Here is a 22,481-nt window from a genome sequence, read left to right as displayed (position 1 = left end):
CAAGAAAATTAGAAAAAGTTAATTTCTAAAATTATAATGTTCAAAACACATCAATCAAATCAAAATTTGATTTTTCTTGTACTAACGTTTAGCCTTACAAAATTATCAAATCAAATTTGACCTTTATATATACATTTATATATATAAGAAACAAATAAAAGATATTTTGTATCTTATTCCTTTTATTGTGACCAAAATCACAATAAAATTTAATATATAAATAAAATCAAACAAAATATTTGATTATAAATATAACTTTTATATTAAAAGAATGATAATTTAATCACAATTAAATCATTAAAATATATTAACTATTAATTTATTAAAAAACCATCTCAATGAAAATAAATACATCACATGCTTAAAGAATAATTTGAATTAATCCTATTAATTCACAAACTTTAAGAAAATAGGAATAAAAATTTAAACAAAAAAAAAAGCCAAAGCTCTGATACCACTGAAGGATTACCATGTGTTCATAACACGCAGCGGAAGAAAAGAAGGTAATCCTTAAAGATCTATTTTGTGCTTAAACTTTATTCCAATAATATAATATTTTAGATACTTCACAAGTACTGACTATTCCATCACTAATATATAATATATAGATCAGACCTAAATACCTTTAGACGCTTTAGTAAAAATCACTTTCTCCTTCGATGGTACGAAGGCGCTATGTGTATCCACACCGAGACCAACCTTTGCTGTCAACTCCTTGACCAATGGACATCTGATCTAAATTGAGAAACTTCTTGCAACTCTTTGCATGCCATAAAATTCTTCTCCGAGAATTCGGCTCACATACATTTATGTGTGTAGAGGCAAAGGAATAAAACTCTTGTTATTCTCATCTGTGTCGCATTCCTCTACTCTTGGCATACATATATATAGTATGAGATTTGTTACTGATTTTAAGTTTGATTCTCAATTCAAATTTAAATCATATCTTTAAATTCCAAATCTGAATCCTTTAAATTTTATGAATCATATCATAATAATTTAAAACATAATCGATTTGGATCTCATCAAAATTTATAATTCAAATTCAGAAATAGAATAACTAATTATTCTCAAATCTCATTTAATATTCTCAATTATCATATTATTATTATATTCTTGGTGCTAGCAAAGAATATAATAATATTCCATTTGAATCAATATAATTATTTATTTGATCAAATCAAAATAATAATTAAATAATTCTATAGCAAAGATTAGAACACTCGTTAGTGTGTGACCCCATAGGTTCAATACTAAGCGGGTAGTAAATTAGTCATACTAAATTTACTAATCAAGGTTGGCATCTAGCAACACTCCTCAACGACCCAATAGTATGAAGTAATATATTTTTACTAAGAACCTTAGAAGAACAAAGTATAGTTCCTTCCATCTTTCCAGCTCTTGGTTAACCCTTAGAGTATGGTTTAATTGTTAAACTCTAACTTGTTACCATTATTATAATGAACTATGAATGACCTAAGAAACTCATTTCTTCATTCATTCAATCCTCTTGGTCAAGGTTTTATTCATCTCAGTCATTATAATCATAGAGCTCAAACTCTTTACCGAGAGTTGACGGATTCCTTATTGACTAATCATTAATTCTACAAGTATTTAAATCGTACCCAATATCCATTCAACTGGCACCCTAGGGTATTAGGTGTCCGGAATCAAAGTATAATAAATACATTGTTAATTACTATGATAGTCGCAGGTCAAAGGAGACTCTATTACTATGTTCATCTTGAGAATATCATATTGACAAATATGCGGTAATTATAACCATTAGGAATTCTCAGAGTGAGTCAGTTCAATGGTCATATCTCTATATGCATCATCTATATATATAATTTAATAAATGAGATCTATTAATCTTCATCCAATGAAGACCATTATATATATATTGATCTTTCCGAATTATTAATGTCCTTTTTAATAATCCTATGACCAAGAACAATTTAAATTAAATTATAAAAGATTTATCTCTCAATATTATGATCACTATCACAATGATAAATCTCTAAATTTAATCAAGGACCTTATTATATTAACATTTTAATATAATAATAATAACACATGATTGATTGGATTGTGGTCATACTCCTTATTCCCAACAGAGCATGTTTCATTGTTAAACGTAGTTATTTCGGGATGTGATTCTTTGAAAATGCATTTGGTTTGATAAGCAAAAATATTCATAGATAAATTCACAAATAATAACAGATAAAGTACACTACTACATTTTGAACATTTGGTAACATTTATTGCTTAACATTTGTTAAAGTGTTAGTGATTATTATACAATTATATATAATGTAACATTTATAATGAAATGTTAGTAAATATATATAATTTTTTAAAAAAACTTAAAAAATGTTACCTATTACGATTCTGGAAATCAAAATCGGAGACTACCCTAACTGTTGGACGGAAGAAAGATCAGGAACCTACTCCAAATCTCGTTCTCCTTCATACTCTCAGCTCTAAATCGCACCCCAAATCGTGTTCTCCTTCACACTCTCGCTCTCAATCTCTGCTTCGCACTCTCGCTCTCAATCTCACTGGCGCTCTCGATTGTGCTCCTTCTCTGCTTCGCACTCTCGCTCTCAATCTCACTGGCGCTCTCGATCGTGCTCTTCCACTCCTTGAATCTCTCTCTCGTTTCAACAAATTCTAGGGTTGGGTTTGTTATTCTCTGTTTTGAGGTGAGTCTAATGGAGGAGGAGAAGAACCTCTTTTCGTATTCTTTCTTCTCTTACTGATCTTGATCCAGATTTGAATCATACATATGTAATTTCTCACTAATTAAGTTGTTTATTTGAATTTAGGTTTTGAATTTAGGTATAAATGAGTTTAATTACTCCTTCAATTCAGTGGTGGGACTAGCAAGAAAACTTTACAATCAGATTTGCTAATCAGAATTGGAGAATAACGGAACGGGATTTTGTGGAAGAAATTGGAGCCAGAGAGAAGCCATGGCTCAGCGGTTTTCGTTTCGCTTTTCTACTTTCAAGGTAACAAGCTGACTATGTCTCTGTATGATAGGTGTAGAGAATATAAAAGAATAATAATTTGTGAGTTCCATTAGAAAAAAGAAAAAGTATAATTATATGTTTGATTAGAGTGTGGATAATATAAGAAAGGTCAATGATGTCAAAAGGGCTCTCCCATTAGGTGAATCCACGTGATTTCAGGGCCTTCAAATGTTTATGGTTCAGCGTTCTACCTTACAGATGCGCAAATTATCATGGTTACTGATTTGGTCATGAAATTCTTTAACTCAACTTTTAGATCCTCATGAAATTCTTTAACTCAATTTCTTTATTTCTTTCGTTCATTGTTATATTCTTTATTTTCATTTAATTTGTTCTTGTTTCTTGTTCAAGAGTGGAATGCATGTATACATTAAAAGTGAAATTTGCTACTGTCAATATTAAGAGAGTGACATTTCTATATTTTTTATACTATTAGTTAATAGTTAATGCTCTCACACTCTCGGTCAGTCACAAAGCTCCCAACCTCTGACTCTGGCCAGTCTATGCTCACCTCTCTCTTGCCGGTGCTCGCCTCTCACTCTTGACGGTCTGTACTCGCCTCTAGCCGGCTCATCTGCTCATCTCTATGTGTGCTTCTCTGCTCGCCTCCGTCTGTCGCCTTGAATTTCTGTTTAAATAGGTAAAAGTTTAATGCTTCTGATAAGTACATCTTTCTTTCAATGTATTGGTTTGCAGAGAAATAAAAATAACTAAGTACTTGTGTGTACTGCCACACACACACTCAGTAGTGTCTCAGTGTCTGATAAATCATTTTGGAACAATCATAGCCAGTTTTATATGCATTGTATATCTTTGTCCCGCTCGTCAAAGATCCTCAAATCTGAAACATGGGGGAAATATTTAAACAAGGTGTGTCAATAGAAAAAGTTGAAGGGAACATATATATCAAAGTTGGAATAACGAATTATTGTATATCTGCGTTGTCTTTCAATTACAATGATTTAAAGTATAAATGTAACAAAGTGTTGTGAATTATTTGAACAGGAAAGGTGTAAAGGGTGAAACACAATTTGAGTGTTGTTCGTTCCTTTATATACAATTAAATAATTTGGGTGTAAAGAGCTAAGAAAATTTTAGATGCTGGAGCCTTAGAAAATGTTTCTGCCATATTTCGATTGCATGTGGCACCAAAGTTACCTATAGGCGTAGTGGCATCTAGATCTGGTTCTTTCGTTGCCGGAAGCGGCTTCTTTGAAGCAATAATAAGTGGCAAGGGAAGTCATGCAGCCATTCCTCAGCATTCTATAGACCCCATATTGGCAGCTTCTAATGTGATTGTTAGCTTACAACATATCATTTCTCGCGAGGCCGATCCTCTGGATTCCCAGGTAATCTTATTTTCTTCCTTTCTGGTCATGCTATTTGCTCATATTTGATCTTATTTTATTCTTAATTTCTGCCTTAAAACAATCAATTTTTACCACATCAAGTATTTTGCAGAGCCAAAGATAAGCTTGCAAATCAATTTCTTCATCTATGATTTGCTTCCCTTGCTTTCACATTCTTATTTAAGTTTAATTTCGAAGCATCAGTTCCACCCTTTTGTTACTTTGCTTAATTTGAGACATTATGTTTGTTAGCTTATTTAATTGTATATCTGTGTTGCTTATTTAAGTGTATATAAAGGAACAAATTAATTGTATATCTGCGTTGCTTATTTAAGTGTTGTTCGTTCCTTGTTGGAATTGAAGGTGAAAAGGAAAGGTTTTAGAAGAAGAGTTTGAGAGATTAAAGAAAGAAATTTGTGGTGGTAAATGTTGTGAAAGTAATTGGCATCTTGCGGGTTAAGTGATTAGCTGTAGACATTAACTTTTTTTTCTTTTCCTTTTGAAAGAAAAATAGATATCACGTGTATGTTGATGATGACTTGATGGTCAGTTGTTAATTCCATGTCTACTGTTTCAGGTGAATTCACAAGTTCACTTTACGTGCTCAATTGTTTTGCCATTTTCCTCCTTTTCTTAGCATAATATTGATTCATTTGATAAATGATACTATAAGAGGGAATTGGGAAAATGATTTGCAAGTTGTTGAAACGCAATTCCATGGCCATAGAATGTTGCATTCAATTTAAATTCAATCATTTATTCTCTTTCGGCTTTGTGCATTGCATCTCCAAATTATGAATTTTCTAACCACGTGGGAGTGCCAAACTCTTTTTACCTTTTTCTCTCATTACATTTTCCAAAATTGTCTTTCTTTAATTTTTAATTTAATTTAATTTCCACACACACATTCTTCCAATTACTATTATTAGCTTCTTGTGTTGACTCCAAATTTCTGCTTTGTCTTCCTTCCCTCAATTAATTGATTCTAGATTTGGTTAACCCAAGTGGTCACGCAATTTCATGATACCCAAACCACAACTTGATCTTTACTTGGTTCACATTTATTTATTGGTTACCCAATTAGAAAAAATAAATAATTTGTAGCATATTTATAAAAATAAATAATTTTGATATACTCTTTTAAGTATTAAAAATTTAAATATATATATTTTTTATATTTGTTACAAATTTAAAAATAAATTCAAATAAAATTTTTATATATTCTTTTAAATATTAAAAAATTTAGATCCCAATTTGTTCAGGGGGGAATTGAAGACGGTGAAGAGCCCAAATTGGCTGTTATTAGGGAGCTTCGAGAAGAAACTGGAATAGCTTCTGCTGAGATAAGTTAGCCATGGATAAGAGTTGGATGCTCAAACCGCGAACTTCTAAGAAGTACTTAGATGGATTAGATGAGTTTCTTGATTTTGCATTTCATAATGCAGCTGAAGGAACTCAGATTCTATGCCCTTGTAAGAATTGCAATAATTGTTCTTGGAGAAATCGAGAGGATGTTTACGAGCATTTAGTTTGTGATGGGTTTGATAAGGGATACAATAAGTGGATATTTCATGGAGAATGTGGATCTTCAAAATCTGCTGAGAAGGATGGATCTGAAATACAAGATAACTTGGATAAATTGTTGGAAGAGACTTTCATGATGTCGAGGCAATTTGAAACGAGTCAATTTGATGACGCATTGGATGAGGATGAAAATGAAGAAGAGCCTGATGAAGAAACTAAGAAGTTTTACAAGTTGATCCATGATGCTCATCAAGAATTATATCTGGGATGTAAAGATTTTACAAAGTTATCAACTATTGTTCGTTTGCTCCACATAAAGAACCTTCATGGTTGGAGCAACGTATCATTTAATATGTTACTACAACTACTCAATGAATTACTTCCCGAAGGCTCGTGTCTACCATCAATATATGAAGAATGCAAGTACATCATCAAGGGCTTAGATTTCAGTTATGAAAAAATTGACGCTTGTCCAAATGACTGTATCTTATACTGGAAGAAGTTTAAGGAATACACTACTTGTCCAAAGTGTGGTGCTTCTAGGTATAAAATGAAAAAGGTCCAAAGTGCTAAAAGAAAAGTTTCTTGCAAGTTAACTTCTCAACCAATTCCAGCAAAGATTTTGAGGTATTTTCCTTTGAAACTGAGGATCAAGAAACTATTCATATCTTCAAAAACCGCTGATCTGATGACGTGGCACAATAAAGGTCGTAAAAATGATGGAAAACTAAGGCATCCGGCAGACTCACCAGCTTGGAAAACTTTCGATTCGTTACATTCAAATTTTGCATTGGAGCCTCGAAATGTGAGGATGGGTTTAGCAAGTGATGGTTTTAACCCATATAAAACAATGAGTAGTAGATACAGTATTTGGCCGGTGGTCCTGACGATATATAACTTGTCTCCATGGGATTGCATGAAACAACATTCTATGATGTTGTCTTTGCTTATTCCTGGTCCTTCTTCTCCTAATAGAAATATTGATATATATTTACAACCTTTAATCGATGAGTTAAAAGAGTTGTGGGAGAATGGCTTTGAGACATATGATGCTTCTAGTGGAAAGTTATTTCGTGTACATGCTGCCTTACTTTGGACTATAAGCGATTTGCCTGGTTACTCTATGTTATCTGGTTGGCGTACAAGTGGAAAATTGGCATGTCCTGTTTGTAATTATGACACATGCTCTAGATTCTTGAAACATAGTAAAAAAACGTGTTACATGGGACATCGAAGATTTTTAGCATCAAAGCATCGGTGGCGAAAGGACAAGAAGAGTTTTGACGGTACGAAAGAGCTAAGAACAGCACCTGTACCACTATCAGGGCCTGATGTATTAGAAAAATTAGGCAATAGGGAGAATTCGTTTGGGAAGACTATAAAGAGGAGAAGAAATGATGATGATCCCTGGACTAAGAAAAGCATCTTTTTCGAGTTACCATATTGGAGTACTAATTTGCTTCGTCACAACTTAGATGTAATGCACATTGAAAAGAATATTTGTGAAAATATTGTTGGAACATTATTGAATTTAGAAGGAAAATCAAAAGATCATCTCAAAGCAAGGCTTGACTTGGTAGATATGGAGATACGGCATGAACTTCATCCAAAAAATATAGGACTAAATAAGACATTTTTGCCACCAGCACGTTTCACAATGTCTTCAAAGGAAAAAAGTGACTTTTGTTGTGTTTTGAAAAATGTGAAGCTTCCTGAAGGGTATGGCTCCAATATTTCTAGGTGTGTTCAACTGGAACATCACAAACTTCTTGGTCTTAAGAGTCACGACTACCATATATTGATGCAAGACTTGCTTAAAATAGCAATTCGAAGAGCCTTACCAAAAGAAGTTGTGAGAGTTCTACTCAAGTTCAGTTCATACTTCAAGACTTTATGCTCTAAAGTTATCAGAGTTGATGTGTTTGAACAATTAGATGTCGAAATTGCACAAATTCTTTGTGAATTAGAAAGAATATTTCCACCATCATTTTTTGTGCTAATGATCCATTTGTCTATGCATCTAGCATATGAAGCAAGACTTGGTGGACCTGTCCAATACCGTTGGATGTACCCAATTGAGAGGTGATTTATTTTGAAACCTATAACAATTCCTATATTTATTTGGTGATATTAATGATATGTGTTCAATATATTTATCTTCTCTAAAACTTTATTACTAATATCTATAGGTTCCTACTCAAATTGAAGAATTATGTCCGTAATAAAAGTCGTCCTGAGGGATCTATTGCAGAAGGGTATTTAGCAGATGAATGTTTGACATTTTGTTCAAGATACTTGAATGACAATGTCCGAACAAAATTCAATAACCCAACAAAGAATCTTGACGGCCCAATAGGGAATGGGGTGATGATAAGTCTGGATCCTCTTATGTGGGAGCAATCTCATCGATATGTATTGTTCAATTGTAATATCACCGCTCCATATATCAAGTAAGTAATCATATATGCCTCTTTATTTTTTAATATTATCATACTTATATTTGATACTTTTCACCTTTATGTAGACAACATGAGGAGATTGTTTTTAGTGATGCTCATAGCCTTGGAGATAAATGGGACAAGACAAAAGACCATTGTCTTACTTTTACGGAATTGTTTGAAGATTTTGCTAGGAATTCATCTGTTAATAAGGAGTTGAAGTGGTTGTCTAGAGGGCCAAATGTTGCTGCAAGAAGATTTTCTGCTTATGTGATAAATGGTTATAAGTTTGTGACTGAAGATTGTGAGAGAAAAACACAAAATACTGGAGTTATTGTTATTTCATCCACTGTCAAGTTTAGAAATGAGAAAGATGAGGATCCAGAAGTAGAAAATGTCACTTATTATGGAGTTCTAAAAGATATACCTGAGTTAGATTATCATGGGCATTCTAAATATGTGCTATTTAAGTGCGATTGGTTTCAAAGTAAAAAAGACAACTTTGGGTTAACACTGGTAAACTTTAGAAAGCCAATTTATGAAAATGATCCATTCGTGTTTGCAACTCAAGTAAGACAAGTTTATTACACAGAAGATCCAAGTGATACTTGGCATGTTGTTACCAACACCATTCCAAGGGATTTGTTTGATATATACGGTGACTTAGATAATGATGACATGGAAAAGTTCAAGGATGGTCCTCAAATAACAAGTTCTATGCTTTATCAATCTACAAGTGTTGAAGATGATGTTAATTGGATTAGGGATGATATACCTGGGACAACAATTGATACATGCATCTTAGATAATCAACCAATGGGAGAAGAGTCTCAAGATAATCTTGATTTTAGTCATAGAGATATGTCAACCCTATGATTTTCTTCCTTCTAGGTAATTTCATACTCCTCTCAATCCCCTTTACTAATAATTATTTTATTAAATTGTAAGAATCTTGATTTTGCTTCCTTTTACGCTTCTCTCCTTCTGGGCTGAATAGAGGTCTTGCTGCAAATGAGGATGATTTGAGAAAGGCGGATGCTGCGGCTAAGGAACTCGAAGCTGCCGAAGGACTAGTTGATCTCTTGGCTGACCTCGATAAATTGCAAGGAAGATGGAAACTGATATATAGCAGTGCATTCTCATCTCGTACTCTAGGCGGCAGCCGGCCTGGACCTCCCACCGTAAGACTCCTTCCTATAACTCTTGGACAATTCTGTTTCTGAACTAGTATCATGCATGATATAACTGTAAATTGCTTTAGCCTGGTTCCAAGCCCTGTTCTTGCCGTCCTTTTCCTTTATCCACTCACCTCTAAGGTTCACTTTAATTTTCTATGGTGTGCATTTCAATATTACTGATTTTTTGTTCTCTTTTTTTTCCTACTATATTGCGGGACTTTTATGTTAACACAGATGTACAGGGAAAGATTTTGCCAAGGGTAACACACTGGCAAAGCCCCAATTATTTTGTTCTCGATTGGCTTGCAAAGGCACTTAAGCTGCCTCATGATTTCCATTCTACTGGTGAGGTCGTGGTCTGTAAATTTAGGGGATTAGGACACTTTCAAGTACATGCCATTCCCCTAAATGAGAATTCATTTTAGAAATTGTATTGCAGGGCAAGGTGGTGGAGTTATTCAAGGAACAACGAGTGAAGCAGTAATAGTTGTCTTGTTGGCTGCTCGGGCAAGATCTTAAGGACGGTTGGAAAAGACGCTCTTCCTAAGCTTGTGACATATGCATCTGATCAAACACACTCTTCTCTACTAAAAGCCTGCCAGGTACCTTCAATGAAATATAAAATTTGAGAAGGCTTCTCATAAGGATCCTTTATAAGTCCTAGCATTGAATCTTGAAGGATACCGTTTTATGATTATTGTTAACCGGTTTTTACTTTGCATTGGCAGATAGGTGGACTTAATCCTGAGCTTTGCAGGTCACTAAAAACTGATGTTTCAACAAATTATGCACTTTCTCCTGAAGTATTTTCTGAAGCAGTTTCAAGAGACATTGCTAGTGGTCTTATACCATTTTTCTTATGTGCTATTGTAAGAACTAAGGCTTATGATATCAGTTTTAGGAAGTTATTTTTAGTAAATTTGATTTCTTAACATATGTGATATACACTCTTCATCTATAAATGCAGGTTGGTACAACTTCATTAACTGCTATTGATCCTCTACCTGAAATGAGAAAAATTGGTAATGAATGTATTTGATTGAATGGGTAATAAAACTTGCTAAATAACATGGAAGCCTTCTTGTATGGAATGATCACACTCAATATAAAATTTATTAATAATTTAAAAGCAAGTCTAAGTAATTATGTAGAAATAGTAGAATGATGTGGAGATGGTTTTCACTTTTCATATCTACATTCAAAAGAGCTTGTCTTTGAATCCAATCATTCACTGATTCATTTGCTATTATTCTAATCATCATATCATGGCTGAAGAACTTGTTGATTGTGCTTTTCTTTCTGGCTTCATCAATGTTGTTTCGGAACTCATTGAATCCAATCATTCCGGTTGCTCCAGAGGTGTATCAACTGAAGAACTCATTCACATCAACACAAGTATAGTTTTGGAAGCACTTGGCGCTGCCCCTGTTCCAGGTGCTACTACTCTGACTGAAAAGCTGAACCACCAAGGTATTGATGTGGTATCTTTGTCACAAATTAAAGAAGTTATTGATGCGGTATATATCTTTGTTCTATTTTCTTAGGAAAGGATAACTTTTCACTATATTTCTGTGGATAATGTTTTGAGTGCTTTCACATAAATTTCTTCTTGACAACTGTTCTCAACCCACTCAAATTTTTATACCTATTTATTTGCAGGTTTCAGTTTCAAAGGCACGCGCAATCATTGTATTAGCTTCAGATGAAAATGCTGATCAAGTCATTTACCTCATTACCTGCTTATTTGTTTGTTTTTGTTGGTAACTCATTCTGAAATTTTTTCTTAGTATTTCCTTTTCTCCTTTTCTATTTCCAGTGTGATGCACGAGCTTTGAGAGTTGTTCTCAGCCTCAAGTGTAAATAAAGTCTTAAGAGGCCATGTTGTTGTGGAGATGAGTATTGCTAAGATCAGGAATTAAATTGTCTCATTGTCTTGCTGCTGCAATGCACATGCTTGGATTTGCACCTGTAAGGGAGATGCTTGGTGCTGGCATTAGTTTGTTTTTGTTGGTAACTCATTCTGAAATTTCTTAGGTAGCTAGGCCTTAGAGTGTGTTATGTGTAGTATATTTTGTATTTAATCATGTAAGCATATTGAAAAAATAGAAAAATTGACTTATTGGTCCAATTTTAATGTTTAAATATCTTGGATTTAATTTGTAAAGTTGGTGTAGAATATGTAATTGAAGAAAAATATTTTAATTCAATATTTTGTGCATTTAAATGTTACTAAAGATCTATTGTAATATTTTTTGTTGTTAGCAAAGAGAATCTTTTGTAACATTTATTAGAGTATTGCTATAAAATATCTATTGCGACATTTTTTAAAGTATTATTAGAAAGACTTATTGTGACATTTTTTAAGTGTTACATAAAATATTTATTGTAACATTTTTTAAGTGTTACAAAAAATATCTATTGTAATATTTTGTTAAGTGTTACAAAATATATCTATTATAACATTTCTCTAAGTGTTACCATGAATGGTCTATTGTAACACTTTTCATAATATTACTATAGAATATCTTTTGTAACATTTTTACTAAATGTTATTAAATCTTTAGAAGAATGTTAGTAAAACTCTTTAGTAACATAGGGTATATTTAACATTTATTAAAATGTTACTAATATATATATGTAACATTTTAATATGATTTAGTAACATTTTTTAAATGTTAGTAAAAGTCACTTATGTAGTAGTGGTAGTACCAGAACTTTCACAAATTTACATCTAGGAGTAGTTAGCTATTAACTATTTACATAATTAAATAATATAATATTCCCCATCCCCTAAACTACAAAAACGAGAGAATAATACTCTAGGTTTTCAGAGACTTAAGCCAAGCTAATGCCATCAAAATGCAAAATATCATATATCACTCCTCCGCATGATTATACGTTATTATTGGGCCACTGGAGCTCCATCTGACGGAGGAAGGAAAAAGGATAAGAACATGTGGGTTCTTAGTAAAGTTAGGGTTGTTAGTTAAATTCATTAATTATTTATTATTACCAAATAACCGTACTTGAACATAAAATATAGGAAATAGATAATGAACAGAAAATATAGAAAAATAGTAAATAAACAAAGAATATAAAATACAATAAGAAAAGCACATACACGTACAGAATGCACATTAGGGAATATATGTGGCAACCAAGTATGATACATGTTTATCTAATGCAAGCCATGAGCTCATGCGTCGGTTGACTACCCGCAATCCGAAATTACCTAGGCACAAGTCACAGATATGAATTTCCAGTTGCATCAGTTGTATACAAGTTGTATGACCGAAGCCACATCAGTTGACTTTTAATCCCTTTTCTACAGATATGCGTACCTTAAAAAACAGTTCTCAGTTTATGGACGTCCTCACAATACAATCGACACCAAAGCACAATCAACATTTATTTATCAGTTTTCCTTTTCTAAAAATCCTTTTCAATTCCTTTCTCTGTTGTTTCTCTGTTCCTTTTTCCTTAACCATTCCTTTCAATTATCTGTTCTTAATCGCTATAACTCCTCTTTTTCTTTTATTCCTTTCTCTCATTTACATTATTCGATATCTATTTTTCTGTCCTTTATTCTTATGTGTCATTATTCTTTTTCTATTTTCTTTTATAATCTTAATCAATCTTAGTCTCTTTCACTTACCTCACTTAGATCTTTTAGGGCGTAGCCCGCTTCAGGTAATTTTTTTTAAATTTTATTATTGACATATTTTTAAATTTTATTAGCTATTTTCGAATAAGCTTGAATCTGTCTGAATAGGATTCCACATGCTTCGAATAATGTGAAAGAACTTCTTTCACTCTCTTCTAATGTTAGGTTCTTGCTTTTTGTCAGACAAATAGTGAGTGGGGCTTTAATTTTAGATCATTTCTATTAGTAAACTCATTCCAATTCCTATTCACACTTGTCATAAAAAGTAATTCCAAATCAGTTTTTGCATCGTAAACAGTAAATAGAAAATCAAAGTATCACTCTTTTCTCCATTAGGAGAAACTAAGCTTATTATGAAAATTCTTTATTAATTAATTAATTTAATTAAAATTAATATAGTTACTATCTTTTACAGTAATATTATTAAAATTTTTAAATTCAAAAATAATTCACTATTAAAAAAATATTAATATTAAAAAAATAATTTCATAAATAATATTAATACATAATATATAATTCGAGATTAAACAAAATTTGTATAAAAAAAACATAGTTAAATACTATAATTGATAACAAACATCATGAAATTGTCATATGTATATATCATAGTTATAATATTAAATTATATTAAAATTAACGGTTATATATATATATATATATATATATATATATATTTTATTAATTTTAAAAATATTTTTTATTTATTATTGACACACGTTTAAGTTTTATTGGCTATTTTTGAAGCTTGAGTCCCTCTAAATAGGGCTCCACAAACTTCGAATAATGTGAAAGATTTTTTTTCACTCTTCGCCAATGTTAGATCATTGCTTTTTGTCAGATAAATAGTGAGTGGGGCTTCAATTTTAGATGATTTGCACTAGGTAACACATTCTAGTACTTATTTATGGCACATTTGTCCAAAAAATAATTCGATATTAGTTTTTGCGTTATAAAGAGTAAATAGAAATTCAAAACATTTCTCTCTTCTCCATTAGGAGGAATTAAATTTAGTGTTTATTGTGATCCTACTTAATTAATTAATTAAAATAATTAAAATTAATGTAGTTACTAATTTTTCTACAATAATATTATTAAAATTTATAAATCCAAAAATAATGCACTATTAAAAAAATTAATATTAAAAAAACAATAATACACTATATAATTTGATATTAAACTACTTTGTAAAATTACTTAATATAAAAAAAATCATAATTAAACTATATAGTTAACAACAAGAATTATAAAATTGTCATATGTATATATAACGGTCATGATACTAAATTATATTAAAAATAACGATTATATGACTCTTGAGATAATACTCAATTAGGTCCCTGAACTTACACTCGAGTCTCAATTTAGTCCCTAAAGTTTTAATTGTCTCTATTTAGTCCCCAAACTTTGTGAACATAACTCATGTTAGTCCTTGAAACAATTTTCAACATACAAACGTTAACGGAACACTGTCGTGACAGTCGGATGCCACACTAAACTTTGTAAAATGATGTCGTTTTAGTTTTGGCACTCAAATAACCTAAAAACAACATCCTAAATGGTGTTTATTAAAATTTTACCTAACAAAATAAGTAATACGATACCGTTTTTGAGCTATTTAAATGTCAAAAGCAAAACTGCATCATTTTACAAGTTTTAACGTGACATGTGATAGTCTACAACAGCGCTCTATTAACATTTTTATACTAAAAATAGTCTCAGGGACTAATATGAGGCACGTTTATAAATTTTGGGGACTAAATAGAGGCAATTGAAATCTTAGGGACTAAATTGAGACTCGCGTGTAAGTTCAGGGACCAAATTGAGTATTATCTCTATGACTCTTATTTTATATATATTAATTTTATTAACTTTGAAAACATTTTTATTTTATTATTGACACATATTTCTGTTTTATTGGTTATTTTTTGAAGAAACTTGAATATAGGATTCCACAAGCTTTGAATAATGTGAAGGAACTTCTTTTCACTCCCAATATCCAATGTTAGGTCCTTGTTTTTTGTTAGACAAACAGTGAGTGAAGCTTTAGATTATCTCTAATAGAAAACTCATCCCCCGACTCTATTTATAGTCTACTTATTATAGAAAGTAACTACATAATTTTTGTGTCATAAATAATAAATAAAAACTCAAACAACTCTCTCATTTTCATTAGGAGGAACTAAATTTAATGTCTATTGTAATTTTATTTAATTAATTAATTAAAATAATTAAAATTAATGTAACAATTAATTTTTTATAATAATATTATTAAAATTTATAAATTCAAAAATAATTTACTATTGAAAAATATTAATATTAAAATAAATTAATAACTTTATAAATAACAATAATACACAATATATAATTCGAAATTAAATTAATTTGTAAATTTTTTTAATATAAAAAAACATAATTAAACTTTATAGTTGATAATAAGTATTGTGAAATTATCTTATGTATATATAACGGTTATATGACCATTACTTCATATATATATAAAATGTGTTTTTTATTTTATTATTAAAACATGTTTAAATTTTGTTGGCTATTTTTGAAGAAGCTTAAGTCCTTTTAAATAGGGTCGTCGAATAATGTGAGCTCCTCCAATGCTAAATCCTTACTTTTTGTCAGACACGGGCTTCAATTTTATTACCGTTGTGCATGCTCTAAGATCACGAATGTAGAATGCTGTTAGAATAAGGCACCATGAATATTTTCCTGTCCTTATTTGGTCCTATCTAACCTTCGCATAAACTGAATTAATACGGATTCAAAGGAATTTGCAGCAATCATGCGAGATAAAAAGATGGCCATTGAGAACAGGAAAACTCGACATCTTTTTGTGGCGATGTCTAATACACACTTCGAATGGTCAATGTGTTTGGTATGAGAGGTATCAGGAGCTGCTCTGAATTGTGCAGAGCCAAGAAAATCAGAGAAAAGAGAGAAGCTCAGCCCAACTACATAACAAACTCACTCATCTAGTAACAGAAATCATGACAGAAAAGGTGGCAGCTCAGCCCAACTACATAACAAATTCTAACTTCCACTAACTCTCACTGGCTGATATTATCCTCAACATGATACACGATATCAATCTAGAGCTTTGGAAAGGAAGAAAATAGAGGAACAAGGCAAGATGAATAGTTAATATAAAAAGGTAATCGAATTTTAACTAACTAAATAAATTTAAGAAGGATAACTACATGATGGGCTTGTGTTATACATTACTTACTATGATTAAACTTACAAACGGGATAAAATCTCACCTGAAACCGTAATCCCGTCTCAATTATCTCTGGCCAATGTTGTATAATGTTAGTTTCATATAAATGATAATAGAGACTCTTCGCATCATGTACTATTTTGTTGAGGACGCTTCATTTTGAGAAGATGGGAGACGCCAGCTATAACATGTAAACGACTGTGTGGAACACCTGTTTTCGCTAGAGCTCTTCCTTGCTTGTCAAGAAGCACAAAGCAAGGAACATACGTAACATCATAATTAAGCAGCTGCAATAGCAAGATTTAAATATAAGTCTACAAGGAACCCATAATGAACAGAATGTTTTCTCCTCATGAAATTAATCACACAAATAATGGCATTAAGAAATTTGTTAACTATCATTATCTTTGCAAATATAAGAAACCACTAACGAAAACAAGGATGAACCCAAAACAAAATTAGTAATTCGTGAAAATAAATTTAAAGGTCGGCCTTTAAGAAGCTATTCCTTTACATTGCACTTTGATTTTCTAACTTCTAAAGTTGTGCAATGGCAGTAGACCTGCACTAAATGCTCAATTGGGTGCCATCCACTATATCAGTATAATAATCACATTTTTCCCATGGTATAACCAGCATGTAGAGTGCATCTAAAACATCTTGCCCCTTGGGTAATTTTGGCATACAACAACAACAACAACAAAGCCTTATCCCACTAAGTGGGGTTGGCTACATGAATCAAACGACGCCATTGTGCTCTGTCATGTATCATGTCTACAGAGAGACCGTTTACATGTAGATCTCGTTTGACCACCTCATGGATGGTCTTCTTAGGTCTTCCTCTGCCTTTCGCCCTTTGTCCATCTTCCATCTCATCCACCCTCCTGACTGGATGTTTTATCGGTCTTCTTCTCACATGTCCAAACCACCTGAGATGCGATTCAACCATCTTTTCCACAATGGGTGCTACTCCAACTCTCTACCTTATATCTTCATTCCTTATTTTATCCAATCGCGTATGACCACTCATCCATCTCAACATCTTCATCTCTGCCACACTCAGCTTATGTTCATGCTCTCCTTTAGCCGCCCAACACTCCGTACCATACAGCATAGACAGTCTTATAGCGGTGCGATAGAATTCCTCTGTCACACCACCTTGAGTCTTCACACTAGTTGTGGTCACATCATACATGTCTTTAATTGCCCGAATATATGCGATCCTTACTCTCCTCTTTTCTAAAACCTTCCATAAGACCTCCCTTGGTACCCTATCATACGCTTTTTCCAAATCAATAAACACTATATGTAGATCCCTTTTATTACTACGATACCTCTCCATCATCCTTCTTAATAGGTATATCGCTTCAGTAGTAGATCTGCCTGGCATAAATCCAAATTGGTTCTCTATTACTTGTGTATCTTTTCTCAACCTCCGTTCTATCACCCTTTCCTATAACTTCATAGTATGACTCATAAGCTTAATTCCTCTATAGTTTCTGCAACTAAGTATATCCCCTTTATTCTTGTAGATAGGTACCAAGGTGCTTTTTCTCCACTCATCAGGCATCTTCTTTGACCTTAAAATCTCATTAAAAAGCATGGTTAACCAGTTGATGCCTTTTTCTCCAAGACTCTTCCAAACCTCAATCGGGATATTATCAGATCCTACTGTCTTGCCATTTTTCATCTGCTTTAGAGCCTCTTTTACCTCGAAGTCTCGAATCCTTCGATAGTAGTCAAAGTTTTGATCTTCTTCCCTTGTACATAATCGACCAAGGCTCAGAAGAGTCTTCTGTCCCTCATTAAATAACTCGTAGAAGTAGCTCTTCCACCTTTCATTAATTTTCTCCTCTTGAGCCAATACATCTCCATCCTTATCCTTTATGCACTTAACTTGATCCAAATCTCTCGTTCTTCTTTCCTGGCTCTTTGCGATTCTATATATACCTTTTTCTCCTTCTTTCGTGCCCAAAGACTAGTAGAGACCCTTATATGCTCTTGTTCTTGCTTCACTTACAGCCACTTTTGTCTCTTTCTTAGCCGCTTTATATTTTTCCCAATTATCTGCATTGCGGCATAAAGACCACTCTTTAAAGCATTCCCTTTTTATCTTTATCTTTTCTTGTATACTCGCATTCCACCACCAGGACTCCTTGTCTCTTGGTCCTATTCCTTTAGATTCACCAAAACTTTCTTTTGCTGTTCTTCTAATAACTTCTGCCATCTCCCTCCACATCTCTTCCGCGCTTCCATTCCCATCCCACTTTGCCTCTTCTCCTATCCGTCTTAGGAAGCTTCTTTGTTCCTCACCTTTCATCCGCCACCACATTGTCCTTGGGTTCTTCGTATGATGTCTTTTCCTCAGCTTTTGCTCAACGCGAAAATTCATGACGAGCACCCTATGTTGTGTTGTCAAACTCTCTCCCGGGATAATTTTACAGTTAATGCAAAATTTCCGGTCGACTCTCCTCAACAAGAAGAAGTCGATTTGAGAGCTTGTCATGCCACTCTTATAGGTTATAAGATGTTCGTCTCTCTTTTTAAAATATGTATTTGCGATGAGAAGATCAAAGATCAAGGAAAAATCCAAAATAGTTTCACCATCGGCATTGATCACCCCGAAACCATGGCCTCCGTGGATACTCCCATATCCAGTCACTTCTCTCCCAACATGGTCATTTAAATCTCCTCCTAAGAAAATTTTATCTCCCAAAGGTATGCCTTGAACCAAACTCTCTAGATCCTCCCAAAACCTTATCTTGTGTTGTTCGTCCGAACCCACTTGCGGTGCATAGGCGCTAATCACATGGAAAACACCTCCCTCCACCACAAGTTTGATAGAGATGATTCGATCTCCCACCTTCTTGACATCCACTACGTCCTTCTTCCACTGCTTATCCACAATTATTCCAACCTCATTCCTATTCTTCACCTTTCCTGTATACCAAAGTTTGAAACCAGAAGTATCCAACTCCCTAGCCTTTGCACCAACCCATTTCGTTTCTTGTAGGCACATAATGTTAATCTTCCTCCTTGTCATAGTGTCCACCACCTCCATGGACTTTCCTGTTAGAGTGCCTATGTTCCATGTCCCAAATCTCAACCTTCTCTCGCTTCGACCTTTACCTTTTACTTTATGAACTAGCTTATTTACCCTCGTCCGTTCACGAAAACGCGAGAACCCTTGCTCATTTAACACTACATCCGGGCACCGATGCAACGGCTCTTGCTTTGACACCATACTCGAGCCGTACAGCGCGTTGCTTCCGGATAACGACCTAGCTTTAGTGCAATAATGTCTTTGATTCATGTCATGAGGGTTCGGCTATATTTTTATGTTGGTTGCCGAAGACCTAACACAACCCTCCTCCTTTATCCGGGTTTAGGACCGGCTATGTACCGCAAGTGTAACATAGACGGAGTTCCCTTGGGTAATTTTGGCATACAATGGAAAATACTCTACCAACCATTGAGCTAAAGATTACCTACTAGGATGATGCAAAACAAATAAAAATAAATTATTGATAATTTGTTGGGTGTTTGTTTGTGCTTATTATAGATGATAATATTTTCATGCTACCACAATACACCATGGCCTGCATGGTTATGGTCCATGCCAAATATCCCAATTTATCAGTAACTAATTTTCTGAATATCCTAGTCACACCCTTGCATATACTGTGCAATTTAACCTCGACCCTCCCCCTCTTCTTTTCTCAGTGAAATCTTCCCACCTTGCACTGTCCCTGCCAGCACAGCTTAGCAGGAGTATAGCTACAAAGCCAGTTCCCTCTTTTGCTCCTCACTCATCTTTTCCTCTTCATGCAGTACACCAGGATATCTGACACTATAACATCATATACTCTCGTCATAAAGAATTCCCAAGGGATAAGTAAGATTGGAAAATTTTGCTGCCATTTGTGCAAGAGATAAGAAACCTACACAAAGATCAAGTTGGATCCCTCGTGGGGATTTCCAAAGGCTAAATCAACCCGAAGTATATACCCAGAGGTTGTCTAGACAACAAAGTTAAAGGTGGACATATGGACCTACTTAGAACAAGAAACTACAGATTTTCAAGTTCATTCTGATTTATTCCTTTAAAACAATGGCCATGAAAATAACTTCAATCAGCCAGGCTATAGAGTAATCATCAATCAGCTAGTTGAGAAGTCTCCAAACTGCTGGAACTTTCCAATGCTGAATCAAGGTAAAATCAATCAAACATCACAAAGGACTTTCACCTTCAAATTGGTTACTTGACCTAAGAAATGATCCAGAGCCAATGAGCAACACATTATGAATTCACTCACCTCTTTACCTACCTTAAATAATATCATTCATTCCAACACTCCTCTTTCCAAAGTTATTAAATATATCACAACAAACTGAACCTTTTAAAATCATCCAAAACCAGTTGAAGAATACAACAACAACAAAACTTACCCCTCTAGTAGGAGTCTGCTACATGGATCATACAGAACCAGGTGAAGAATAAATAAAGAAATAAACTCAGTACGTTTAACTTGCTTCAGATGAATCAACCTAGTTTCATCTATTACCATAAGCAATAAACTAAAAATCCAAGCATTGATTAACTTAGTTATGCAACAGCATCACGCTCCTATCCTATTTCATCATCAATAATCAACTAGAAAATTGCGCAGAAAAAAGAAATTACCTCCGGCAGCCATTTTTCATTCTCAGCATCTGCCATAACAACGTTGAGCCATTGAGAGTTCCTGGACTCAACTTCGGAGACGAATTTGAGCATTGAGCTGCAGAGCCTGCACCTTGGAGAATAGAACTCGAGCACCGTCGCCTCCTTCCCGCTGGCCAGAGCCGCCGCGAACGCCCTATGCTCCGCCTCCGCCTGATCCAACGCCATTTCACCGGTGGCCATTTTCACCTTCGTTTGTTGTGACGACGTGACAGTGGCGGCGAAATTGAGAGCGAGGGAACCGAGGTTTCGGAGAGAGGTGAAGAGCCATGGACCGTCGAAGTTGCAGGTGTTGGTGTTTGAAGCTTGGTGCCATGGCCATTTTACGCAGAACAGAGGTTTCTGGCTTGAGTTGGGAACCACACCCATTTTCTTTCTTTCCCAGAGACCCTGACCTGCCATGAGTGTGAGTGAATCAAGACTTAAGAGTAGATTGGAGAGGGCTTCTTTGAAGATTAGGGTGTTTTTTTTTTTTTTTTTTTTTTGCACAAAATTTTAATTTCGAATCAGTTTTGGTTTCTAATAAAACCGCTTGGATCAAACCGGTTTTCAATGGTTTTTATCAAGGTTGCGAGAACCGGACCGATCAATAAATCGGTGAGGTGTAGTTCACTGGTTTAATGGTTCGACCGGTGTTCAACCGAAGTTCAACCGGTTTAATTAAATATTAAATAAAATTATTAAAAATTTAATATATAATTTTAAATATTTAAATTCAATAATTTCTAACCTAATAAAATTTAAAATTTCACAATTTTACATAATAAATTGGCTATAATTTATCAATAAAAATTCATATATAACTTTAAACATCAAAGTTTATAACTAAAATATCAAAATTTATAACTAAATAGATCAAAACACATCTAAATTTACATAATGTTCTACCATCAAATCAAACAACATTGACAAACAAGTTTTCAACTATACAAAGACACTGATCATAAAAAATCATAATCATAATTAAGTGCTTCAAGAAAATAGCAACTCAGAAAACAAAAAAAAAAATCAGATAAAAAAGCAACTCAGAATCACAATAATAACCACTAATAATCGAAACTATCCAAAACTCATAATCACAGTAGCAACTCAAATAAAAGCAACTTAGGATTTGTAATATAATAATCAAAACTAACCAACAAATTAGTAATAACCACTAACTATTGAATTTACAAACAGAATCACAGTGCTAACTACTGAATTTACAAACAAACTGACTATGAAGTATGAAATCAAACTGCAGTAACAAATTAAAAATAGAACAAAAGCATAATTTGAAACTTACAGAAACAGAATTACAAAAACTGATTAATTCATATAATTAACAAAATGAAAAAAACTAAA

General features: G+C 33.4%; 2 protein-coding genes and 1 pseudogene across 4 annotated transcripts; 2 read left to right on the top strand and 1 right to left on the bottom strand.

Moving 5' to 3' along the window:
* Positions 1-2,375: 2,375 nt before the first annotated feature.
* Positions 2,376-9,527, top strand: LOC107617695 (uncharacterized). Of its 2 annotated transcripts, XM_088499690.1 has the most exons (8): positions 2,376-2,705; positions 2,829-3,014; positions 3,472-3,675; positions 4,041-4,384; positions 5,647-7,990; positions 8,098-8,358; positions 8,433-9,237; positions 9,344-9,527. In XM_088499690.1, the coding sequence occupies exons 5-7, from the start codon at positions 5,739-5,741 to the stop codon at positions 9,220-9,222; spliced, it is 3,303 nt and encodes a 1,100-aa protein (XP_088355816.1). In that variant the 5' UTR covers positions 2,376-2,705; positions 2,829-3,014; positions 3,472-3,675; positions 4,041-4,384; positions 5,647-5,738; the 3' UTR covers positions 9,223-9,237; positions 9,344-9,527. The 2 variants fall into 2 exon arrangements, with proteins under 2 accessions (XP_088355816.1, XP_088355817.1); XM_088499691.1 differs by having other exon boundaries at positions 2,379-2,705; positions 3,472-4,384.
* On the top strand, positions 9,485-11,751 carry LOC148546254 (phenylacetaldehyde synthase-like; annotated as a pseudogene). The gene is made up of 7 exons (XR_015899737.1): positions 9,485-9,527; positions 9,759-9,869; positions 9,964-10,126; positions 10,253-10,393; positions 10,492-10,546; positions 10,800-10,994; positions 11,184-11,751. The product of XR_015899737.1 is annotated as a phenylacetaldehyde synthase-like (transcript).
* A 4,398-nt stretch (positions 11,752-16,149) lies between these two features.
* Positions 16,150-21,590, bottom strand: LOC107619682 (Thioredoxin superfamily protein). The gene is made up of 2 exons (XM_016321978.3): positions 21,099-21,590; positions 16,150-16,701 (listed from the first exon to the last, which is right to left on the bottom strand). Exons 1-2 carry the CDS (start codon positions 21,537-21,539, stop codon positions 16,543-16,545), a joined length of 600 nt encoding a protein of 199 aa, XP_016177464.1. The 5' UTR covers positions 21,540-21,590; the 3' UTR covers positions 16,150-16,542.
* Between the last annotated feature and the right edge of the window lie 891 nt (positions 21,591-22,481).

This window comes from Arachis ipaensis, chromosome B9 (assembly GCF_059453495.1).
Source record: "Arachis ipaensis isolate K30076 ecotype BB chromosome B9, ASM5945349v1, whole genome shotgun sequence".
NCBI classification, from domain to species: domain Eukaryota; kingdom Viridiplantae; phylum Streptophyta; class Magnoliopsida; order Fabales; family Fabaceae; genus Arachis; species Arachis ipaensis.
This window is presented reverse-complemented; position numbering and strand designations above follow the sequence as displayed.